This window comes from Protopterus annectens, chromosome 17.part0 (assembly GCF_019279795.1).
Source record: "Protopterus annectens isolate FY-2018-M chromosome 17.part0, PAN1.0, whole genome shotgun sequence".
In the NCBI taxonomy this organism is placed as follows: Eukaryota; Metazoa; Chordata; order Ceratodontiformes; family Protopteridae; genus Protopterus; species Protopterus annectens.
Window position 1 is genome coordinate 9,289,338 of NC_056751.1, and position 22,219 is coordinate 9,311,556.

The window sequence follows — 22,219 nt, forward strand, 5'->3', positions numbered from 1 at the left end:
CTTTATCTCTAGCTTTTAGTAAGGCTCTGGTGTTCCTTTTTAGCCAGGGTGTGTAGTTAGCTTTAACTCTGATCTTTCTGCTGGGAGCTAGACTGTTAAGGATGTTAGAGAAGGTAGTATTGATGTAGTCTACTGCCTGGTCTAACCGAAGTGTCCATAGTGGTTCCCAGTTGCAGTGGCTTAGGACAATATTTAGGTATTGTGGGGTAAGGTTACGGTCATCTCGTACAAATTTGTAGACTACTGGTTTGGGGTGATTGGAGTGTTTGTGGAGTAGGAAGGTGGGGAGATGATCACTTAGGTCATATGGGAGACAGCCTACTGTATAGTATTGTTTGGGATAGTTGGTTAGTGTCCAGTCCAGTATGGATTCTCTCTTCGTTTTCTCATCTATTCTAGTTGGTTCTTCAATTAGTTGAGAGAACCCATATAGATTGATATGTGTTGAGGGGCTGCTGGAGTTACAGGCTGCCCAGTCAGTGTTAAGGTCTCCTACTAGGATTGTTTCCTGACGTAGATTGTCCCATCAAAAGGTGCTTCAATAAAGTATTAGTTTAAGGCTGTGCACACAAAACAAAGTATTAGTTTAAGGGTGTGCACACTTATGCAACCAGTGTATTGCACATTTTTCATTTTTTATATTTTTCCCCCTAACAGATTTGTTTGTTGTTCAATTGAATTGTACAGGTTATAGGTCACATTAAAGATGGGAAAAGTTTTGAAATGATTTATTGTGGTCTCAATTTTTTATATCAGAAAATCCTGGCATTTTAACAGGGGTGTGTACACTTTTTATATCTACTGTATATGTATATATGTATATGTATATATATATATATATATATATATATATATATATATATATATATATATATATGTGTGTGTGTGTGTGTGTGTGTGTGTGTACATATATAGATATATATATATATATATATATATATATTTTTTTTTATATATGTATATATATATATATATGTATATATGTATATATATATATATATATATATATGTATATATATATATATGTATGTATATATATATATATATATATATATATTTTTTTTTTCTTTAAATATATATATATTTATATATATATATGTATATATATATACATACACAGACACACACGCACACACGCACACACACATATATATATATATACATAGATATATATATATATATATATATATATATATATATATATATATATATATATGTGTGTGTATATATAGGGTCTTTATCAGCATATTGAATGCTGAAACCGCCAAATGCAATTTAATCGAACTGAAATGTTCAAAATCTCAAAAGAGCGAACTGACAGAACATCGATTTCTTTCCGAGGGAAAGAAATCGGTGTTCCGTGTAAAAAAATTTTCAATACTTTAAACACTGACAGAAGTGGGGGGCTGTGCCTCCCACACCCCCCTACTTTAATATACCAACTCTGAGACCGCACCACAGTGGAGGAAATAGCAAACTCCGATGACGGCCCACCGATTTGTTTCCCTGGGAAAGAAATCGATGTTCCGTCAGTTCGCTCTTCGGCGATTTCGAACATTTCAGTTCGATTAAATTAAATTCAGCGTTTTCAACATTCGAAATGCTGATAGGAATCTTGACCAATGGATGGGAGATCGCAGATATACCCCAGGGATTACCTCAGTGTCACTGCTCGACAGAGGCACAGCAAAATAATGGGTATAGTTCCCCATACTAAAGGGGTGGCGTAAGCCACAAAACTATGGGCTAGGCTTGTAAATGCCCTCGGGCAGATAGCCTAGTATGAACCTATGAACCTATGAACCTATATATACATATATATATATATATATATATATATATATATGTGTATATATATATATATATATATATATATATATATATATATATATATATATATATATAAGTTATGTTCTTACCATAACGTTCCATGTTAGTTGTCTTCTTCTCGCCTTCTTCTTGCTGGATGGGTTCGGAGCCGACCTGGCCCGACCGGCCACTCTAAAAGCTCGAGAGTTGGTTCCACCGGCTCGAGGCTCCCCTTATATCCCACAATGCTAGGCGAGAGTTACCTCAGATCTCGTTTGTAAGCTAACCCCAGCTTATAACAGTAACAGTATAACTGTAAAACAGAATCCACCTCTAACAACAGGAAGAAAGAAGGGTGACCTACATCCTGAACCAAGAAATATGCATAATAGCATATGTCTAAGAAAGAGGTGGTAGAAAGAGAGGTCACAATCACAACTCCTCTAGGTCTGTCCAGGCCAGGGGAAGGAGGGTGGGGCCTTAAGAAGAAGCGAAGAAGACAACTAACATGGAACGTTATGGTAAGAACATAACTTCTATATGTTAAGTTGTCTATCTCGCCTTCATTCTTGCTGGATGGGACCGCGTCCCTAGCACCTTGTCCCGGGTGGCCTAACGGAACAGACTCCTGAGAACAGTGGAACCAAAGTTAGCTCTATGCCTAGAAGCTAAATCCAACTTATAATGAGAAATAAAAGTGTGAGGAGTAGCCCAAGTAGCCGCTGCACAAATGGTGTCAATAGGCAGTCTGTCTTGGAAGGCTAAAGAAGTAGCCAAAGCTCTGGTGGAATGGGCTTTAGGTTTATTAGGCAATTTTTGTTGTCTAATTTCATATACCAGGGAAATCAAAGATGTTAGCCATCTGGATAAAGATACCTTTGAAACTGAAAGTCCCTTTCTGCTTTCCGCATAGGAGACAAACAGCTGATCAGATTTTCTGAATTGTTTTGTTCTATCCAAGTAGTACCTTAATTGACGATGAACATCCAGGCAGTGTAATTTTTGTTCAGACCTATTTGAATACTCTGGGAAAAAGACAGGGAGGTCAATGCTTTGGTTTAGATTTGATGTCGAGACCACCTTAGGCAAAAAGGACGGGTTAGTTCGTAAGGATACTCTGTCCTTATGAAACAAAAGATAAGGAGGACGACAACTGAGTGCTTGAAGCTCTGAAACTCTTCTAGCTGATGTAATAGCTACCAGAAAAAGAGTTTTCCATGATAACAATTTCAAGGAACAGGAAGCTGCAGGTTCGAAAGGGGAAAGAATCAAAGAAGCAAGAACTAAAATTAGGTCCCAAGGAGAAGGAGGAAACTCCTTTCAAAAAGGCTTTGCAAAGTTTGTGGGACATTAGGGCAGATTCAGAAATACCCACATGAAAATTAGAAATAGCTGCCAATTGAACCTTAAGTGTAGATGGAGATGAACCTGCATGGAAGAGTTCAGCTAGAAAATCAAGGACTAGTTGGATGGAAGCGGTGAAAGGATCTATGTCCTTTCCTTGTGCCCAATATGAGAAGCGTTTCCACTTACTCAAATAAATCTTTCGAGTGGAAGATTTATGGGAAGCTATCAATATATCTCTAACAGAGTGAGATAATTGAGGAAGCCTGGCTACGGTTGGAACTGGAGGAACCAAGCAGTGAGGTTCAGAGAGGGAGGAGCGATGAAACTGACCCGACTGATGGATCAAAAGATCTGGAACTAGGTCCAGATTCCACGGTCGCTCAAGAGAAAATGATGTAGAAAGGGGAACCACACTTGTCGAGGCCAGTAAGGAGCAATGAGGATCAAGGATGCCTTCTGAGCGATAGCTTTCTGAATTACTTGAGAGATCAGTGGGAAAGGAGGGAATGCATACAGAAGTCCCGGGGCCAAACTTGGACTAGAGCGTCTCTGCTGGGTTGGCCTGGTAAAGGAATAGAGTGAAATATTCTCTGCACTTGCTGTTTTGGGGAGTAGCAAAAAGATCGCAGCAAGGCTGACCCCACTTGAGAAAAATCTCTCTCACTACAGAGTCTTTCAGAGACCACTCGTGAGGCATGAGAATAGCTCTGCTCAACTTGTCCAATATGATTGGACTTCCGGGATGTGCGTTGCTATCAGAAAACGCTGAGAAGAAATCGCCCATTGCCACAGTCTGAGTGCTTCTCGACACAGGGGGTATGATCTGGTTCCGCCTTGTTTGTTGATGTACCACACTACAGACATATTGTCTGTCTGGATTGCAATTGTTCCCAAGGGAAGAGAGTCTTGAAGGGCTTGCAACGCTAAAAGCACTGCTCTCATCTCCAGAACATTTATGTGCAAGTGGCATTCGTTTGGTTGCCATGTGCCCTGGACTGTCCTGCCCTGATAATGCCCCCCCCACCCGATCAGGGAGGCATCCGTTGTCAGTGTAGCAACCGGAGGAGGTGGAACAAAGGGTCTTCCCGACAGGAGCTGGGGGGAAGACATCCACCACATGAGATGCTTTTTGCACGCCTGTGTGATCACAATGGTGTGAGACATTGGAAGTTCCTGGTATGACCATTGAGTAAAAAGCATCCACTGAAGGATCCGCATGTGGTATCTGGCTAATGGAAGGAGAGGTATGGCCGCTGCCATGATTCCCAACACCTTTAGAACTAACCTGGCTTTGATTCTGCTGTTGTTGAGAAGGAGTGATACCAATTTGTGAATGTCTGATATCCTTTGGTGTGTTAGCCTTGCAGACATGTTTATAGTATCTAGATTTGCCTATGTAAGTAATAGTACGACAAGGCGACAAAACAGACTTTTCGCAATTTATTGAAATACCCAGTTTTTGACAAGCGAAAAGTATAATCTCTGGCCATCAGAAGGAGATGCTTGGTGGGAGCTGTGAGGAGCCAGTCGTCCAAATATGGAAACACCTGGAATCCTTGTCGTCTCAGGTGAGAAGCTACCACTGCCATGCATTTGGTAAACACCGGGGGCAGTGGTGAGACCAAAGGGCAGGGCCCTGAACTGAAAATGACTGGTTCCCAGCCTGAAGCGGAGGAATCTTCTGGAGCGTCTGTTCATTTTATGTGATAGCACGCATCCCGAAGGTCTATAGAGCACATCCAGTTTCCTTTGCCCAAAAGGGGAAGGATGGATTGCAGCGTGACCATCCGAAATCTTGTTTTCTTGACTGATTTGTTCAAGACACTGAGATCCAATATCGGTCTCCAGTCCCTGTTTTCTTTGGAACTAAAAAGAACCTTGAGTAGATTCGGATCCTTGTTGGTCTGCTGGCACTGTCTGAATTGCTCTTTTTGCAAGCAGTTTTGAAATTTCCAAAGCTGCTAGATCCCTTTGAGCAGGTGGAACATCTGGAAGGGATTTTTTTGACTGATTTGGAAAGCGAAGAAAGGGGATAGAATAGCCTTCGGAAATGATGGACTGTACCCATTTGTCTTGAGTCAGGGATAGCCAGGCTTCTGGGTACAGTGACAATCTTCCCCCGACTGCCTCCGAAGATGGGCAGTCGGGCAACACCTCAGGGATGCTGAAAGGGCTTGTCAGGGAAGGCTTCCCGATTGCCCTGGTTCTGCGGACCCCCCCTGCCCCTAGGGCGACGTCTACCATTGTTATTCCCACCTCTGCCTTTGGTAGGAAAACGACTCTGTGCGTCAGGCGAAGTCCCTTGAGATTGCTTACGGAACCACATCTTTCCACCCTTCTGGCCTTTGGGGTAAGGCCTGGAAGGAGTCGAAAAATGGACTCCGACGGCAGAAAGGGTCTTGCCATCAGTCTCGCACCTAGTCAGGGTTTCTTTCACTTGAGGACCAAAGAGATGATCCATCAAAGGGGAGTTCGTGAAAGACGTCTTGAAAGGGTCCGCAAAATTGCATAGCCGCATCCAGGCGTGCCTACGTAAGGCTACACCTGTCCCTGCGGCTCTGCTCGCTCCATCGGCCGCGTAAGAAAGGAGGCATGGAGGAGTTGGATATGGAATTAAGGGTAGCCAGCTGCGTGTTCATCTTGTCTTGGAAACCCGCAGCTGTAGGATCCTTTAACATTTCACTCGCTTCCTTGATCAAGTCCCTTTGAAGACGAGTGAAATGGCACAGGTAGTTCAGCGAACGCATGGTAAATGTCGCTGAGGAGAACATCCGCTTCCATACCTATCCATGGACCTAGATTCCTTGTTAGGTGGATGGACAGGTACTGAAGGATCAGCCAGTTCCTTCTTTGTGGCAGCAGCTACCACCATAGCATCCACAGAAACTCCTTTTGATAAAAATTGCTTGTCTGCTGGAGCTGTGATGAATTTGGAGGGTCTCCTGGGAGTGGGGTCCACTGAATCAGGAGCCGTCCATGCCTTCTTAGCAACCACCTGCATGAGGGGTCAAGGGAGGACACCCAGGAGGTGGAAGGACGAGAGCCAAACGCCTCAAGATACACAGATTCGTCCTCCGAAGGGTTGAGGGCTGGCCAATTTCCCCTCTGTTTCAGGATCTCCAGAATGTCTGCAAATGAGACATCTTCAGAAGGGGAATGGGGGGAACCCTCAGAATCATCCAAATCTGTGTCTGACGTGATAGACTCAGGTGAGTTAATGTGTTTCCTCTTACACTTCCTCTTCCGAGGGGGCTCTTCTGCCAAATCAGGAGAGGCCTCGGAAGAGGATGAAATCCCCACAGGGGGCTCCTGAGGAGCTGGCTCTCTGCGGTCCGGGATGAGGGAGTGAGTCGACTTACCCTGAGGCAGCATAGAGGGAGGGGCGGACGGAGCCGACTGTGGAGTAGAGCCAGGCTCTAACACACTCCGCATGACCTCGAATGCACCCCTGTCAGGCAGAGCCAGAGGTCCCCGCTCCGAGGAGCTAAGAACCCCTCGGCACCGACAGTGATGGCTCGAGGCCGATGTCGAGCCGAACTCACCAGCGCCGAAGCCCGAGAGGAGAGGGGGTCGGACAAGGGTCCGATGCCACTCACCCCTCGAGCCGACGAGGAAGTCCGGCGCCGAGATTCTTCCAAAGAAGAAAACGGAGCCGGCACGGAGCGAAGACAATTGTCTCGGCTCCGACGTAATCACAGTCTCGGTTCCAACGCGACCCGGCTCCGAACTCAAGAGAGTCGAAGGAGGAAAAAGTTGATGGACCGGGGCAGGCATCGACTGATGAGTCGGGCTCTGAAGCATCTGGGCTAGCGCCTCGGACTTAAGTAGTCGACTCACTACCCTCTGAAGGTCATGATCCGACAGCCTCGATGACCTAGAGGAGTGAGACCTTTGGCTCCGTTCAGACAGCAGGGGAGATCCTGGAGCCGAATGAACGGAGCCAAGAGATGGTGACCTGGACCTCTTCCTAGTTGTCGGCTCCGAAGGTCTGGTCGGAGCCGACACGGGAACCTCAATAACCTCGGCTCCGGTCGGAGCCGAGGGAGCCACAGAAACTGTGGACTGAGACTTATCGGCTCCAGCCGGAGCCGATAAAGGCAAAGGTTGAGCAACCTGAGGTCTCGGCTCAGAAGGCGGAGCCGAAGACCTCGATGCCTTAGAGGGCTTCCCTGTTGAAACTGACAGGGAATCCTCTGGCTTCAGTAAGCCTCTAAGAATTAATTTGTTTTTTCTTTCCTGCAGGACCCTGGGGCTGAAGCCATGGCACACAGCACAGGAGTCCTGCAGGTGCAAAGGCCCCAGACAATAGACACAAGAAGTGTGAGCGTCTGTCAGAGACATTTTCTGACAGCACGCATCACACTTCTTGAATCCGGAGACCTTTGCTTCTTTAGACATTTTTTAAACTGACAGGTGTACACAAACACGCACACAAACACACAAGTTATACCCTGTCAGAAAAACACAATAAAATTAGTAGTAATACTAGAATTTAAACAACTATAAACTAGAATAAACTACAAAAACACACACACTCCACTAGGGAAGGGAAGGCCTAAAGGCCCAATGGAAGAACCAAAGGTTCTAGGGAAAGAAAACAGAAAATATTTAGGGTCGGGAATAAAGTTTTCTAATCTACACTAACTAAGTAAGAAATTTAACTTAAAAGGGGTTTTAAAGAGTAATTTTTACAAGAAAAATTAGCACTCACCAGGAACCGGTAGAAACAACCAACCTCGAAGCTGTAGCGGCAAACGAGATCTGGGGTAACTCTCGCCTAGCATTGTGGGATATAAGGGGAGCCTCGAGCCGGTGGAACCAACTCTCGAGCTTTTAGAGTGGCCGAGTCAGAGCCGAGGTCGGCTCCGAACCCATCCAGCAAGAATGAAGGCGAGATAGACAACTTAACATATATAGTTATACTTCAAAACATCTAAAACTCATAACTTCTAAATTCAAAACATCGAGACCACAACAGCTAAAACCCATAAGATCGAATTTCAAAACATCGAAAATGTGTAATATGGAATAGTGTATCATGAAACGTATAAATGTTACAGTTTAATCTGTTATTCTTGTGGTATCAGTACGAGATGTTGCAGTTTTTATTTATATAGTTAATATTTATAAAGTGTAATAATTTATACTGTTTATATAGTGTTTATTTTGCCACTATGTATGTGGTTTTAGGCCATACAGGTAAGTGATACAGACATTATGTGTTCATTCTTTATGGTGATCGCAATACAGTGGGGTTAGGAAATTAACTTTTCCCACTGCAGTGCGATCTCAGAGTTGGTATATTTAATTTACGGGGGGTATGGAGGCAGATCCTTCCAAATAGGGGGTGCAGGGGGGCTTGCCCCCCTGCAGAAACGTAGTAAAAAGTGTGTTTGTTAGTTTGGAGTTGTTATAGGTGGAGGGGATGTTATTTTTATGTGACTTGTATTGTTTGATGTTGTGATGTAAATTTTCGATGTTATGGGTTTTAGATGTTGTGGTCTTGATGTTTTGCATTTAGATGTTATGAGTTTTAGATGTTTTGAAATGTCACCATATATATATATATATATGTGTGTGTGTGTGTGTGTGTGTATGTATGTGTGTGAGTGTGTGTATATATATATATATATATATATATATATATATATATATATATATCTTTGTGTGCGTACATTTATGTAGATATATATATACACACACACACACACACACACACACGTGTGTGTATGTGTCTCTCTCTCTCTCTATATATATATATATATATATATATATATCTGTGTATATATATATATATATATATATATATATATATATATATATATATATATCTGTGTATAGATATAGATATATATATATATATATATATGTGTGTGTGTGTGTGTGTGTTTGTGTGTGAACTCCACAGCTGCACATCAGTGGCAAAATGGCAATACAATATGCTGGCTGAAAATGGATTTCAGCATTATGCCCATCACATTTTTGTCAAACACAGAGAGTTCAGAAAATCTGCATGCTACCCTTGAGAAAGTACAGTTGTGTACACTTACCATAAATGTAGATGTTCGAGTGTATTCACTGTTGCAGTCATCACATTTGGGTTATCTGCCTGCAGGTAGCCCTCACCTGGCCTGAATACCAGAGTCTTCGGATATAAGCGTCGGATGCTGTCACTTCTTCCATGACATCAGGTCATCAAGGGTATAAAACATGCAGCCGATGCTATTACATCAGTTTTTCTTGCCCCAGATGTTAGGTGCCCAAACAATAGGAAGCAATTAAATGGTATGGTACACCCCCATCAAAAGCAAATACACAAGAAAAAATAAATATACCAACAAGAAGGAAATGTAGAGCCATGAGAAGTCAGGGGGCTGGAGGGAGGGTAACCAGGACTGCAACAGTGAATACACTCGAACATCTACATTTATGGTAAGTGTACACAACTGTACTGTGTTCCTCGTGTTTCACTGTTGCAGTCATTACATTTGGGTAGATTCCAAAAGCTAAGGAAGGGAGGAGGCAATTAGAGAGCTTTAGGACCAGCTATTAGGCCCTGCAAAACTGCAGTGGCAAAACCAGCTCTGGATTTAGAGAAACTAGGCAAGTGGTAATGCTTAGTGAAGGTATGAACAGAACTCCAGGTAGCAGCTTCTAGGATGTCCCTGGTAGGAACACTTCTGAGAAAAGCTGTTGAAGTAGATGCAGCCCTGGTGGAATGTGATCTTATCCCCTGTGGGGTAGGTTTTCCATGGTGCTTGTAGCAGAAATGAATGTAATCGGCTATCCATTTGGAAATGGTTTGCTTTGAAATGGCCTTCCCCTCTGACCCTGCAGCAAAGCTAACTAGCAGCTGTTCAGATTTTCTGAGAGGCTTAGTCCTGTCCAAATAAAATCTAAGTTGTCTGTGCACGTCCAGAGAGTGCAGTATTCGTTCCCCTTTGTTTTGTGGATAAGGGGAAAAAGTAGGCAAATGAATGGACTGATTTAGGGCCACAGAAGACACCACCTTGGGCATAAAGGAAGGATTAGTCCTGAGGGAAACCCTGTCCACATGGATGATAATGAAGGGTTCCACTGCCATGAGGGTCTGTAATTCAGACACTCTTCTTGCTGAAGTGATGGCTAGAAGGAAGGCTGTTTTCCAAGAAAGGAATTTCAATTCTGCTGTTGCAGCTGGCTCAAAGGGGGGAAGAGTGAGTTTTTCCAATACAAAGTTAAGGTCCCCGGCTGGAGTGGGAGCTCTCCTGGGGGGGTCTTAAATTTTTGGACCCTGTAAGGAATTGTTTTAGCAAGGGGTGAGAGAAGAGGGGTGGCTCAGTATTACAATGTGCTGAAATGGCAGAGGCATTCATTTTAATTGACGAGAAGGATAGGCCCTTGTGGAGCATTCTGTTAAGTACTCTAGAATATGAGGTAAGCTGAGCACCTGGCTCCAGGAACAGTATCTTTTCCACTTTTCAGCATAGGATTTTCTAGTACTAGGCCTCCTTGCCTCCAGAATGACATCCAGCACCTGCTTACTGAGGGATGTTGGGACAGCAGGGAAGGAGTCTGAGGCAGGTGCCATGGTTGTAGCAGTGTCATACTGCGCAAGAGGGGGTGCTAGTGCTGGCGTGGCCAGTCTGGTGCAATCAGTATTGTCCTTGGCTTGTCATGTTTGATCTTTAGTAGAACCTTTAAGAGGAGAGGCAGAAGGGGAAAGGCATAAACTGAGAGGCTTTCCCAGGTAAAGGACAGGGCATTCACTTTCCAAGCTTGACTGTGGGGAGTTCTGGTGCAGAATTCATTCAATTGGTAGTTCTGAGGGGAGACAAACAGGTCTATCTCTGGAGTCCCCCATTTGTTACTCAAGAGGTTGAATATTATGGGTTCTAGTTTCCATTCGTGTGGGTCCATGAGATTTCTGCTTAAGTCATCTGCCAGTCAATTTAGTTTGCCTGGCAGGAATTGTGCTTGTAGGTGTACTTGGCAGCTCAAAGCTGTGTTCCACAGAGCCATGGTTAGTCTGCAGAGAGGGTACGAGTGGGTTCCCCCTGCTTGCTTATGTACCATATAACTGTGGTGTTGTCTTTTACCAATAGTTGTCCTGGAAGAATACGGTCTTTGAAGGCTGTCAGAGCATTCTGTACAACTAACATTTCTTTTTGATTGATATGCAGGTGCATCTGTCTCTGGTTCCATTTGCCCTGAATGCACTGCCCTGCCATGTGAGTCCCCCATGCATAGTCTGATGTGTCTGTTGTTAGGGTTTGGGTGGCAGGGGGTAAAGTGAAAGGGAGTCCCTTGTTGTGGTAGCAGGCCTCTGCCCACCAAAGGAACTCTGTCTTCATACAAGGAATGATAGAAATCATTGGTTTCCAGGTCCTGAGAATGTTGACACCATAGGCTTTTTAGACACCATTGGAGTTTCCTCATATGCAGTCTTGCATATGAAATTAGTAGAATGCTAGAGGCCATGAACCCCAGAGCTTGCAGTATTTTCCTTGAAGATAGCTGGGGTTTTCTGGCCAATAGTTTGAGCCAACAGGCTGTCAAATAAACTTGTTTCTCCAGAGTGAGGAATGCTATCTGGGAAGTTGTGTTCAAGCTTGCTCCCAGGAATACAATCTGTTGGCAGGGTACTAGGTGAGATTTCTTTTCGTTGATGGTGTACCCCAGTGAGGTTAGACGTTTCTTTACGAATGCCAGGTGTTGTAATACCAAGTCCTGGCTTTCTGCCTGAACCAGACAATCTTCCAAGTATGGGTAAATTAGAATATTTCTCTGCCTGCAGAATGCAATGGCTGGAGCTAGACACTTTGTGAACACTCTGGGTGCAGTAGATAAGCCAAAGGGAAGTGCAGAGAACTGAAAGTGCATGGAGCCCGCCTTGAAAAGTAGGTATTGTCTGCAGGATCCTCTTATTGGGATGTGCAGGTAAGCTTCCTTTAAGTCTAGGGTTGCCAGCCAGGCATCCTTGGCTAGCATAGAAAGAAGTTGTTGAAGAGTTAGCATTTTGAATTTTGGAACCACCTGAAAGGTGTTGAAAATAGAGAGGTCCAGGATAGGACACCAGGCGTTGTTTTTTCTGGGTACCAGAAAAAGTCTTGAATAAAAACCTTGTCCCTTTTGTTCTGCTGGGACAGGTTGAATAGCCCTGATACTGAAAAGAGAGAGAACCTGTTGTTGGGCCTCCGCCCATTGATTTGGGGGTAGGTCTGGCAAACCATTTGGGGTTGGTAGTGTGTGGAAGTAGAATCTGTATCCTTGGGAAACTATGTTCAAAACCCATTTGTCCTGGGTAATGAGTTCCCAGTTTTTTGCATGTAGGGCAAGCTTTCCTCCTAAGGGAGCAGGTAGCTGAGCAGGGCTTGGAAGGGTTAAGGTTAAGTCATTGTGCCATTTTTCCGTCGGGGAGTGGCTTACTACTCCCTCCTTTAGAAGTGGGAGCCCCCCACTCCTTAGATCTGTGCATAGCCTGAGACTGTAGCCTAGGTGGTCTGCTGTTCCTGGGTTTGGATTGAGAAGGCCTAGAAGGGACTGGAAAGGACCAGTTCTTTGAAGGCCAATGCTTACTGAATCTGGAAGGCTGTACTTGTAGGAAATCTTTAACAGTTTGCATAGATTTAGCTTTTCCCTCCATCCTTTTGAGGACTTCTTCTGCTTTGTTGCCAAAAGCAGTCTTGGTTTAAGGAAGCATCCAGTAATTTAGCTTTAACATGATCTGGCAAGTTTTGTTCCTTAAGCCAAGCATGCCTTCTAAGTACAGACCCAGTGACAGCAGCCCTGCAAGATGCTTCTAAAGCATCAAAACCACATTGGAAAGTATGTTTACCAACTTGTTCTGCAGGATGCATTAAATCTTGCAATTCTTTGTGTACAGCACAGTCAGGAATCAACATCATTTTCTGTTTAAGTTGTCCCATAATATGCTGCTAATACTTTAACATATGAAACTGGCAATTTAAAGCTCTAATGGCCAAAGTAGCAGAAGTGTATACCTTCTTACCCCATCTGTCTAAGGCTCTAGAATTTCTACCAGAAGGGGTAGGATTTTTGGCAGCAGTAGCCTTAATGCCTTTTGGTCCTTGGGAAATGGTCTGTGGATCCGCAGAAGGATTCTTAAAGAGGAACTTGTGAGAGTCAGGTACTCTGTAGTACCTGTCAAGTTTTCTGGGAGCTGGAGGTAAAGTGCCTGGGGTAAGGCTAGATTCCAAGAAAGCATCATCTACAATGTCCAGAACAGGAGGGATAGCTAAAGGCTTGTGTTGAGGCAGGAGTAAGAATTTCCTAAGTCTCTTTTTGGACTCAGAGTAATCCTGGCTTTCCCAGCGGAAATGCTCCCTAAAAGTATGCAAGGTTTCACCGAAAGAAAAATCTTCTGGAGGGGAAGCAGAGGGAATGGAATCCTCTGCATCAGAATCCCCATAAGTAGATAAGGGCAAATCCTGGTAATCAGAAGGAGAAGAAATATCAGATTCCTGATCAGAAGAATCAGAAAGAAAATCAGTTCTAGGTCTCTTAGAGGGGGAAGGCTGGCTTCCTCTAATTAAGGTAATAAGGTCTTCAGCTATTCTAAGTATTTGTTTTTGAGGCATATGGGCCTGAGCCTGTGGTTTGGTCGCCGGTTTTCTAGGCATAGTGCAAGTTTTTGGCCTGAGTAATTCAGAACTTCTGGATGGAAACGATAGCGTCGGTTTAATATGAACGTCTGTAGGCCTGAATACACCCTCAGAAGCCGGTGCCTGCACAGAGGCTCTGGGCCCATCCAAGGTAGAGACATCTGCAGATTCCATAATCGAAGAAGCATCTCACGGCATACCGGACTCCGAATGGGTCTCAGTAGAGGCCTGCGAATCTGAACTAGCGGGTATTAGGGGCTACGAAAGCGCCTCACTGAATACTGGCAGACTGAAGACTAGCTTAACAGAAGCATCGTCGGTAGTTTCGGACCTATGCGGTCTGCCTCTGTCTTTATCCTTACTTTTTTGGAAGATTGGTAGTCGGATGGCTTAACGAAGCCATTTCGGAGTACTGAGATCGAGTATGAAAGTAATTGACTGCAAAAATAGCCCAACAACTAATAGTTTGGGCGTTGAACAAGGCGCAAAACTGACAGCGAGGGATGTCGTGGTCTGGGCCTAAACAGGGGATGCAGTAAGAATGAAAATCTCTATGAGGTATTTGCTTTCCACAGGCAAGACAATTGTTAACTTTTACTGACATCGTTTAGAGCAAGAAAAAGGATCCCCAATGGGGTACTTATCTTTTTTGAAGACTTTGGGTCTGAAACTCGAAAATGAAAATTTCAGGAGACGGCCGACCGGCACTTGCGAACTGCTTCTACTTCGGGCAACGCACGGCAAGAAAGACTGATGTAATGGCATCGGCTGCATGTTTTCTACCCCTGACGACCTGACGTCATGGAAGAAGCGACAGCATCCGATGCAGAAATCCGAAGATTCTGGTATTCAGGCAGGCTGAGTGCTACCTGCAGGCAGATAACCCAAATATGATGACTGCAACAGTGAAACATGAAGAACATCAAGACTTGGATGAATGCTCTTTATGAAGAGGAAGGTCCAGATAATAGCACTTTGTACTGCAAGGGATGCCCTCCCAAAGGATACTGAAGAAACTTCCTATGCAGATCTCAGACAATGATGAGTCAGAAGGCACAAGCATGGCACACTGGAGAACTTGAAGAACCAGATGTACTTGATGAAGTCACTGAGGCAGGTACAGCATGGAAATTGTCCATTTCCTTCACAGCCAGAAAGATGCATAACCCCTGGACATCTTAAAAAGGAAACATAAGCTCTCCAACCTCTGTGAGAAGAAGAGATTAGGGCTACCTCAAGAGTTCTGGAGAAACTGCTTGGTCTCTTATAACATCCTTTCTTGGGGATATACTTAGGTTTCAGCCATGACCATGATCATGTCCAGAACCCAATGGTTCTCAGTGATGACTCTCCAAGTGGGAACAACCTTAGTAAATGGCCCAACCTGGGCAGTCCTTAGGTGGTAGTCAGGACTGTATATGCTGGTTCAGTGAAGTTGTCTTGGGTAACTTGGCCAGCACAAGATGAGGAAAGACCTAATGATGTGTTGATGCCTTCCTCCATCACTGAGGAGGATTCTTTTGGGGTTGACTAGAATTGGAAGAAATCACAGAGGGGGCTGAAGGGAGATAAAGAGTTCCCACAAATGGGAGGTCATTCTTTCTCTTCAAAATCTTATCTATGAAATACTGAGTAGCCTGACTAAAAAGCACTTTCCTCTCCTTAAATGGGAATCCAGGAGGGAATTTTTTAGGTAATTTTTAATGAAGTGCAGCCTTTGTTCAGCTATCTTATCCAGATGAATGCCCAGCAACTGCCAATCAAATCTTCAGTAGTCTATAAGAAGCCCACTCTGGAAACTACTAAGTCTTTACCACTTCTGTATTCAACCAAGGCTTAGGGGAAAAGAAAGCTTCTCCACTGCCTGATCCACGGGGATCTCAGATTTGAAAAATGGAGACAAAAAAGTTTCAGGGCTGTGAATCCCACTGTGGCAGAAATGTAAAACTCTCTCACCATCCCTGTCCAAACTAACAATATGCCACTGTCCCTGGGCTCTACACAAGACTGAGGAGATCACAAATGAAAATGGCTAAGGATATCTGGACAAGATTTCACTTCACTCAGTCTGAAGCCTAAAAGTGAATCTGATATACTGGGGCCAAAGCAGCAGAGTTAAGGTGGTTCCACTCTGCATTAATTCTACATGGCCTGGAGCAAATTAAATAGAATTCAAAAATTAGGCCAAAAAAATGGAGAAAACCAAGCTAAAACAAAAGTTTGGGACAACAACCAATGTAAGAAAAACAAAAGAATCATTTAAGACACAGTGGTAGTGCTTCCGTAGGACTTAATGGCATTATAAACTATGAGAAAAGGCAGTCAGCTGCATTTTCAATGAACCACTGATGCACAAATATTGCTCTGACTTTGTTTCCTTATTTATCTTTCTCTGCAAGATAAAATATAATAATGGCATGATGACTACTATCATACTGCCTTTGTTTACAGCCTCTGATTAACTCCCACTACATAGGTCTACAATTTGAGCTCTGCTCATCACAGTCTAGCTACTTATGAAAACAAGGAAGACAGAAACTAATCCAATACCCAGTGATTTTCAACTAGGTTCCTTTGAAACCAAAAGGCTCTTCTAGTGTCCAACAAGGGCTCCTTCACAAATTTTTGTTAATGTTAAAAATGAAAATGAACTCTCTCAGGGGAAGAAAATTATGGGAGTACTCATCCAGAATTCATTAACAGATTCAGCACCTGGGCAGACACCATGATTTGTAAATTTCAGATTAACAGAGAATGGATACGAGTTTGCAACTCTGATTTCATTCTCTTAAGTAAATTTAAAACAACTTCATCGCTATGCTGCTTAATTCAGGTTAATAAAAAATGCAATCACAATGATGTCACAATGTTGATTTTTAACAACACAAACGCATTCAAGTGCTATTTTCATAAGGGCTCTCAAGTACCTATTATTGTACAATTTATATATGTCTGTTATAGAATGCCATGGTTGAATCAGTGCACATGGGTTCTACATGTAGCACAGATGGCTTCCATAGTGTTTCGCCACCACAAAAAAGGTCAAAAAATGCAGTCATAACCAATGATTAAATAAACTAGAAATACACCAGATGTGTTCAATAAAACAGGATAAAACTGTGTTAAGACTTTGAAACAAAAACAGTATTCAGTACAATACACCATCAGGACACACTGTTTCTGCTAAGAAATAAAATTAAAAAATAACAATGAATTTTAGAGAAACAAAACAATCATTAAGATGTTATTTCAATCAAATAAAAATTGCAGCAACCCTCAAACACAGAATCCGCATTGCTTCCTTATGTGGCCAGCAGAATTAAGCTACTCACGCTTAACATTTTCAAAGATATATTAGTGAATGCAGGACACATATCTTCAGATACAGTAAACTCTCAGTTAACAAGCACCCATGGGGATTGGCAGATGCTGGATAACTGTAGTTTCTGGTTGCTTGAGAGTTACTATTAAAACAGGCCTGACTAATACTATACCCTGTACTATTTGTTTGGTTTGACTTGTTCTTACGTTGAGGAGAGAGGGTATTTATTCCTATTTTCCTTTTTAAACCTCCAAAATTCTAAAAATGTATGGTATGTTTCTGCGTGGGGGAAACAGAAAGTGCAATACATCAAAATTCTACTGTATTTCTTCAATTTTTTTCTGGTTGCTTGAGTTCCGGTTAACTGAGAGTTTACTGTACCTTCAAAACAAAATCTGCTGTAACTTGACACATAAACATTAAAAAAAACATTAACTGTGTTTGTACTTTTAAATAATACAATTTATTTATTTTTCCATTACATTGTAGAAACTTAATCTGGTAAAACACTGCTTACCATATTTTGCAGTGGTTTCTTCTGCTTCTTCTGACCCTCCAAATAAAAATTCGTGTTTGGCCTTTGCAACTCTTTGTACATGCGGAGAACAGTGAATCCACATGAAGGTTTCAGTCTATGAAAAAAGTACATCAGACTTTAATAATCTGCCACATAATAGTTAAAGCTTAACTATATAAAGTGTGCATTTGAGAAGTACTTGGAGTATGTATAAACTAGATGCATATGGCTACCCTTCTCTAAACCTTACTTTGAAGGATTCTGTTGAAATTCCAAATGCTACAATTGCAATTCTTGGAAATAATGAGACCAAAAGTCAGAATACAAGGAATATATAAATATATGCTGTCTGGGGCTGCAGTGCCTCATACACGTATTCCCCCATACCCCAAGGAGCAACAACAAAGTAGCAGGAGGTACACCCCCCCCCCCACAAGACTAAGGTTTGGGAGATGAAAGCCTCTGACAAGAATGCTTTAACTGCATCTCAATATTAACTGTCTACCTTTCATAATCACACTATTTTTCATATTTGCATAACTCTCAATTCTGGGTTTTGCTCTTCAGATACAAAGCCAACCTTTCATGGAATTGCACAGCATCAGGGGACATACCAGCTTAAGTGAGGCTCTGACACCACAGAACATGAGATGTGTTGGGCTCCTATTAACATATGGTTACCATACTTTCCTAGACGGGAAGAAAATAAAAAAAGGAGGAAGAAGGTAGGGGCATTCACAAGTGCATGTGTTCCTGCTCTTCCCTTTACCAAGTCGGCACAGGAGAATACTAGTACTATGCAGGGACAGTCTGCAAAAATTGGGAGCACGTGACCTGAAAGGAAGTGCTGCATTAGCCTCTTGGGACACAGTTGCGTCACCAAAGACATTTACTCAGAATGAGATTTGGTAGGAAAAATAAACGCTGAAACCGCTTATGATGATCTTTGAGGTTTGCATTTTCCTCCACTGTTGTGTGACCTCAGAGTTGGTATATACATATATATAAGATGGGGGACTGAGGTTTTCCCCTCAAATGGGGAGTGCAGGGGGCCTCTCCCTCTGAAAATAATATGAACATTTCCAAAAGTGGTTTTTAGAGATTTTTTCCTACATAACAGCATTCATCATAAATAGCTTTGGTCACTTTGCGTGAATCCAGACTACTGCCAATTAAACAAACAAGGGAATAATGCCATACAACTGGTCTCGTAATACTACATATGACTATTGAATTATATTCATTCTGGAACATTACAGTACATCATGCAACAACACTATCCAGTCAAATGGTCCATTTCAGAACCCTACAAAGGAAAATTGCGGCTTCAGCCAGTACCACTAGGCAGCTCAGCAACTAAGATCAACCTACAAGAGGTAAACTTGCAAGATTCTTACCTGCTGTTATACAATGAAATGGTGCATCAAAAATCTGTAGCATTAATACTGAATGTCATGTTAATAAAGCTCTTTTTTTTTTTTCAAAAAAAAAAATCTGTTCTCAGAACATGTATTTTGCCATCCCTGCACTAGATCAGAGGCAGTAAACAAAGACACTGAGGTAAAAATTAATGTGAACCTATTCAGACTTTAAATCAAATCTTTCATACATGCCAGTTAAGATACCTGAAATATGAATGCAGCAGGTAGCAGAATGATGAATACAGGATATACACTTGCTTAGATGACTTTCTCACTACAAATCCTATTTCAACAGTCTGAAATTCTACCAATCAAAATGTCCAAGTCAGCAAACCATCTTCAAGACTGCTAGCCTGGGTTTGATACTAAATAAATCAGAACTGAGTTGGGGCCAAAGTCCCTCACAATACTAACTCTTAATATTTCATTATTTCAAGAAGCAGCAGTCATGAAGCAATTGCAAGCTGGCAGTATTTTTATACATTTCTTAATTTGGTAAGCAAACTACTTTTCATGGACCCTCAGCAGCGATGACCCAAGCAGAGAAGTAGATGGCTTTTTGAGCATCTGGGGCTGATCCCTGATCTGGTGACCCACCCCCCCCCAAAGAAAAAGGAAAACAAAAACTCTGCTCCTTGTGCTGGCACAAAAGAAGGCAGATACATGCCCTCTCCTTCCTGCCGCAGCTTTTCAATGGAAGAATAACAAAAACGACAACAAAAAATGGCCACAATCTTGTGGCTAGTGTTCCTGAAATGCAGCCAACCAGATCCTGTTTCTACATCCCACACCCTCCCCTCCTCAGCTGAGGGACAATTACAAACTAGTCCATTATCAGGAACCTGGGGCCCATGAAATGCAGGTGCCAATCAGGTCTCGTTTCTCCACTATGCCCCTGCCCTCCTGTCTCAGCTGGAAAAAAAAAAAGAAATGTACTTTTTTTTTAAATGTAACAAATCATTTAACACCAATGTAGCAAGCAGTTGCTACAGTTTGCACCAAGCGCGGACTACTTCAACTCTCAGGTTTTAGCAAAAAAAAAAATTATTTTTCTTTTAAACTGAAGCAAAATGCTTGCTATAAATATATATAATGTAGCAAGCAGTTGCTAGAGTTTAGACCACACAAGGAGCCCTACAGAGCACTGGTTTGACTGCAGATGCGACAGCGGTTGCCCAAGGCAGGTGCTCCCTTCACCTTGCCCTAGCTATGCTGGGCCTAGGTCATAAAGGTAAAGGGTAAATTCCACACAGAGAAGCCCATCAGCCGACACATTTTTGGGATCAAACTGAAATACCCTTCCCAAAAAAATGCAGACATGGACAGAACATGTAAACTCCATAGAGGCTGTGTCCTGCAATCAGAGGTTAGGACTGAACCACTTGGACTTTAGAGCACAAGGTAAAAATCTTAACCACTGTGCATTAGGGCTGACCATTACTATAAGACAGTCTACTTACTCACAGTTTCAGTGGCTGCAGTTTTGGGTTGGAGATTTCAGCTAAAGAAAACTTATATATCCCGAGCAGCATTCTCCACACTGGGAAATTTGTGGAGAGGCATATAAATCTGTTATCTGCATGGCATTAATGGAAAAACAAATAAGGGGAGCTTTGCCCTGACAACTCCATTTACCATAAATGACAAAAAAAAAATGCAGAATGAGAAGGGTTTATGCTTCTGTGTTGGAATAGGACAAGTTAATGATCAAGAGATTTCACTGCCACACAATCATGATTAATGACATTATCCTTATAAGGTAAGCTTTAATGTTAATGGATTTAAGCCAATCCAGCTTTATCAGTGAATCAGTGAAGCCTTATACAGTAGGCACCAAGGTGGACCCAAGGTACTGCAAACTCTACTGCAATGCATCCATTCTACTTATTAACTATACATAAAACTATATACTATATTTTGTATATATACATACATATATATATATATATATATATATATATATATATACACATACATTTATATATATATATATATATATATATATTTCTATATACACACATATATATATATTTATTTATATATATAAATATATATATAAATATATATATATTTATATATATATTTATATATATATATTTATATATATATATATATATATATACACATATATATACACGTATCTATATATTTATATATACATATATATTTATATATACATATATATTTATATATATTTATATATATATATATTCATATATATTTATATATATATATATTCATATATATTTATATATATATATATATATATATATATATATATATATATATATATATATATTTATATATATATATATATTTATATATATTTATATATATATATATTTATATAAATATTCTGCTCTTGTTTTGTACTACTCTGTAAAAAATGTTTTTTTTCTTTTGTGGAGCTTTTCTCCCCAGGCCTCTGCTGTAAATGAACCTAGTCCAGTCGGAATTTTCCGGTTAACAAATGTAAAATAAATAAAATTAAAAAAAAAAATATATATATATATATATATATATATATATATATATATATATATATATATATCTGTACATCAGATCAAAGCTGAAAGGTTACTTCTGAAGAGAGGAACAAGCCTTAACTAGCTACTAAAGAGACAAAAAGAAAATTAACTCAGTAATTCCTGCAGTTTACATCTATTTTCCTGTCCATTAAATGTTTTAACCCTTCACAGTTATATAAATATTTCAGTTGTCTTGTAATTAGTGCACTGGCCAGTGTACAATCTTTTGAGTACAGTACCATGATAGGCATACGTACTTAAGAAGTCTCTGAAGTTCATGATATTTTATGTGCATCTTGTGCAAAGCCGGCACATAGTTTTGGAAGCAGTACTCCCAAGAATGGTGCAGAAATGCTAGTCCTCCTGTTCATGGTTTAGTGAAGACATTTAAGAGTGCCAGTGGTGCCAGAGAGCACCAACACAGCATGCTACTGCTCATTCTCAGCAACTTCAGAAAGGAATGCTGGTGGCTCTACTCTCCTTTGAACTAATTTAGAAATATCCCATTTTACTCTGCCTGCAGATCAAACTGAGTCTGGCATGTTGGCAGACATCACTCTGATTACTACCAAGTCCAAATCCTTATTCCAACCCACATACACACACCATCAGTGACAAATGCCCACTCCATTAGTGCTTGTCCCTAAAAAATATGAAAAAATATCCACTTG

The 22,219-nt window shown here is 41.6% G+C and overlaps 1 protein-coding gene across 1 annotated transcript in view; it reads right to left on the reverse strand.

Moving 5' to 3' along the window:
• Nucleotides 1–22,219, reverse strand: part of LOC122791839 (PH and SEC7 domain-containing protein 3-like) — a 2,374,133-nt gene that overhangs the window by 2,099,123 nt on the left and 252,791 nt on the right. The window contains exon 2 of the mRNA XM_044059799.1: nucleotides 17,600–17,714. Coding sequence (XP_043915734.1) covers nucleotides 17,600–17,714 — 115 coding nt within the window. The remainder of the gene's footprint in view (nucleotides 1–17,599; nucleotides 17,715–22,219) is intronic.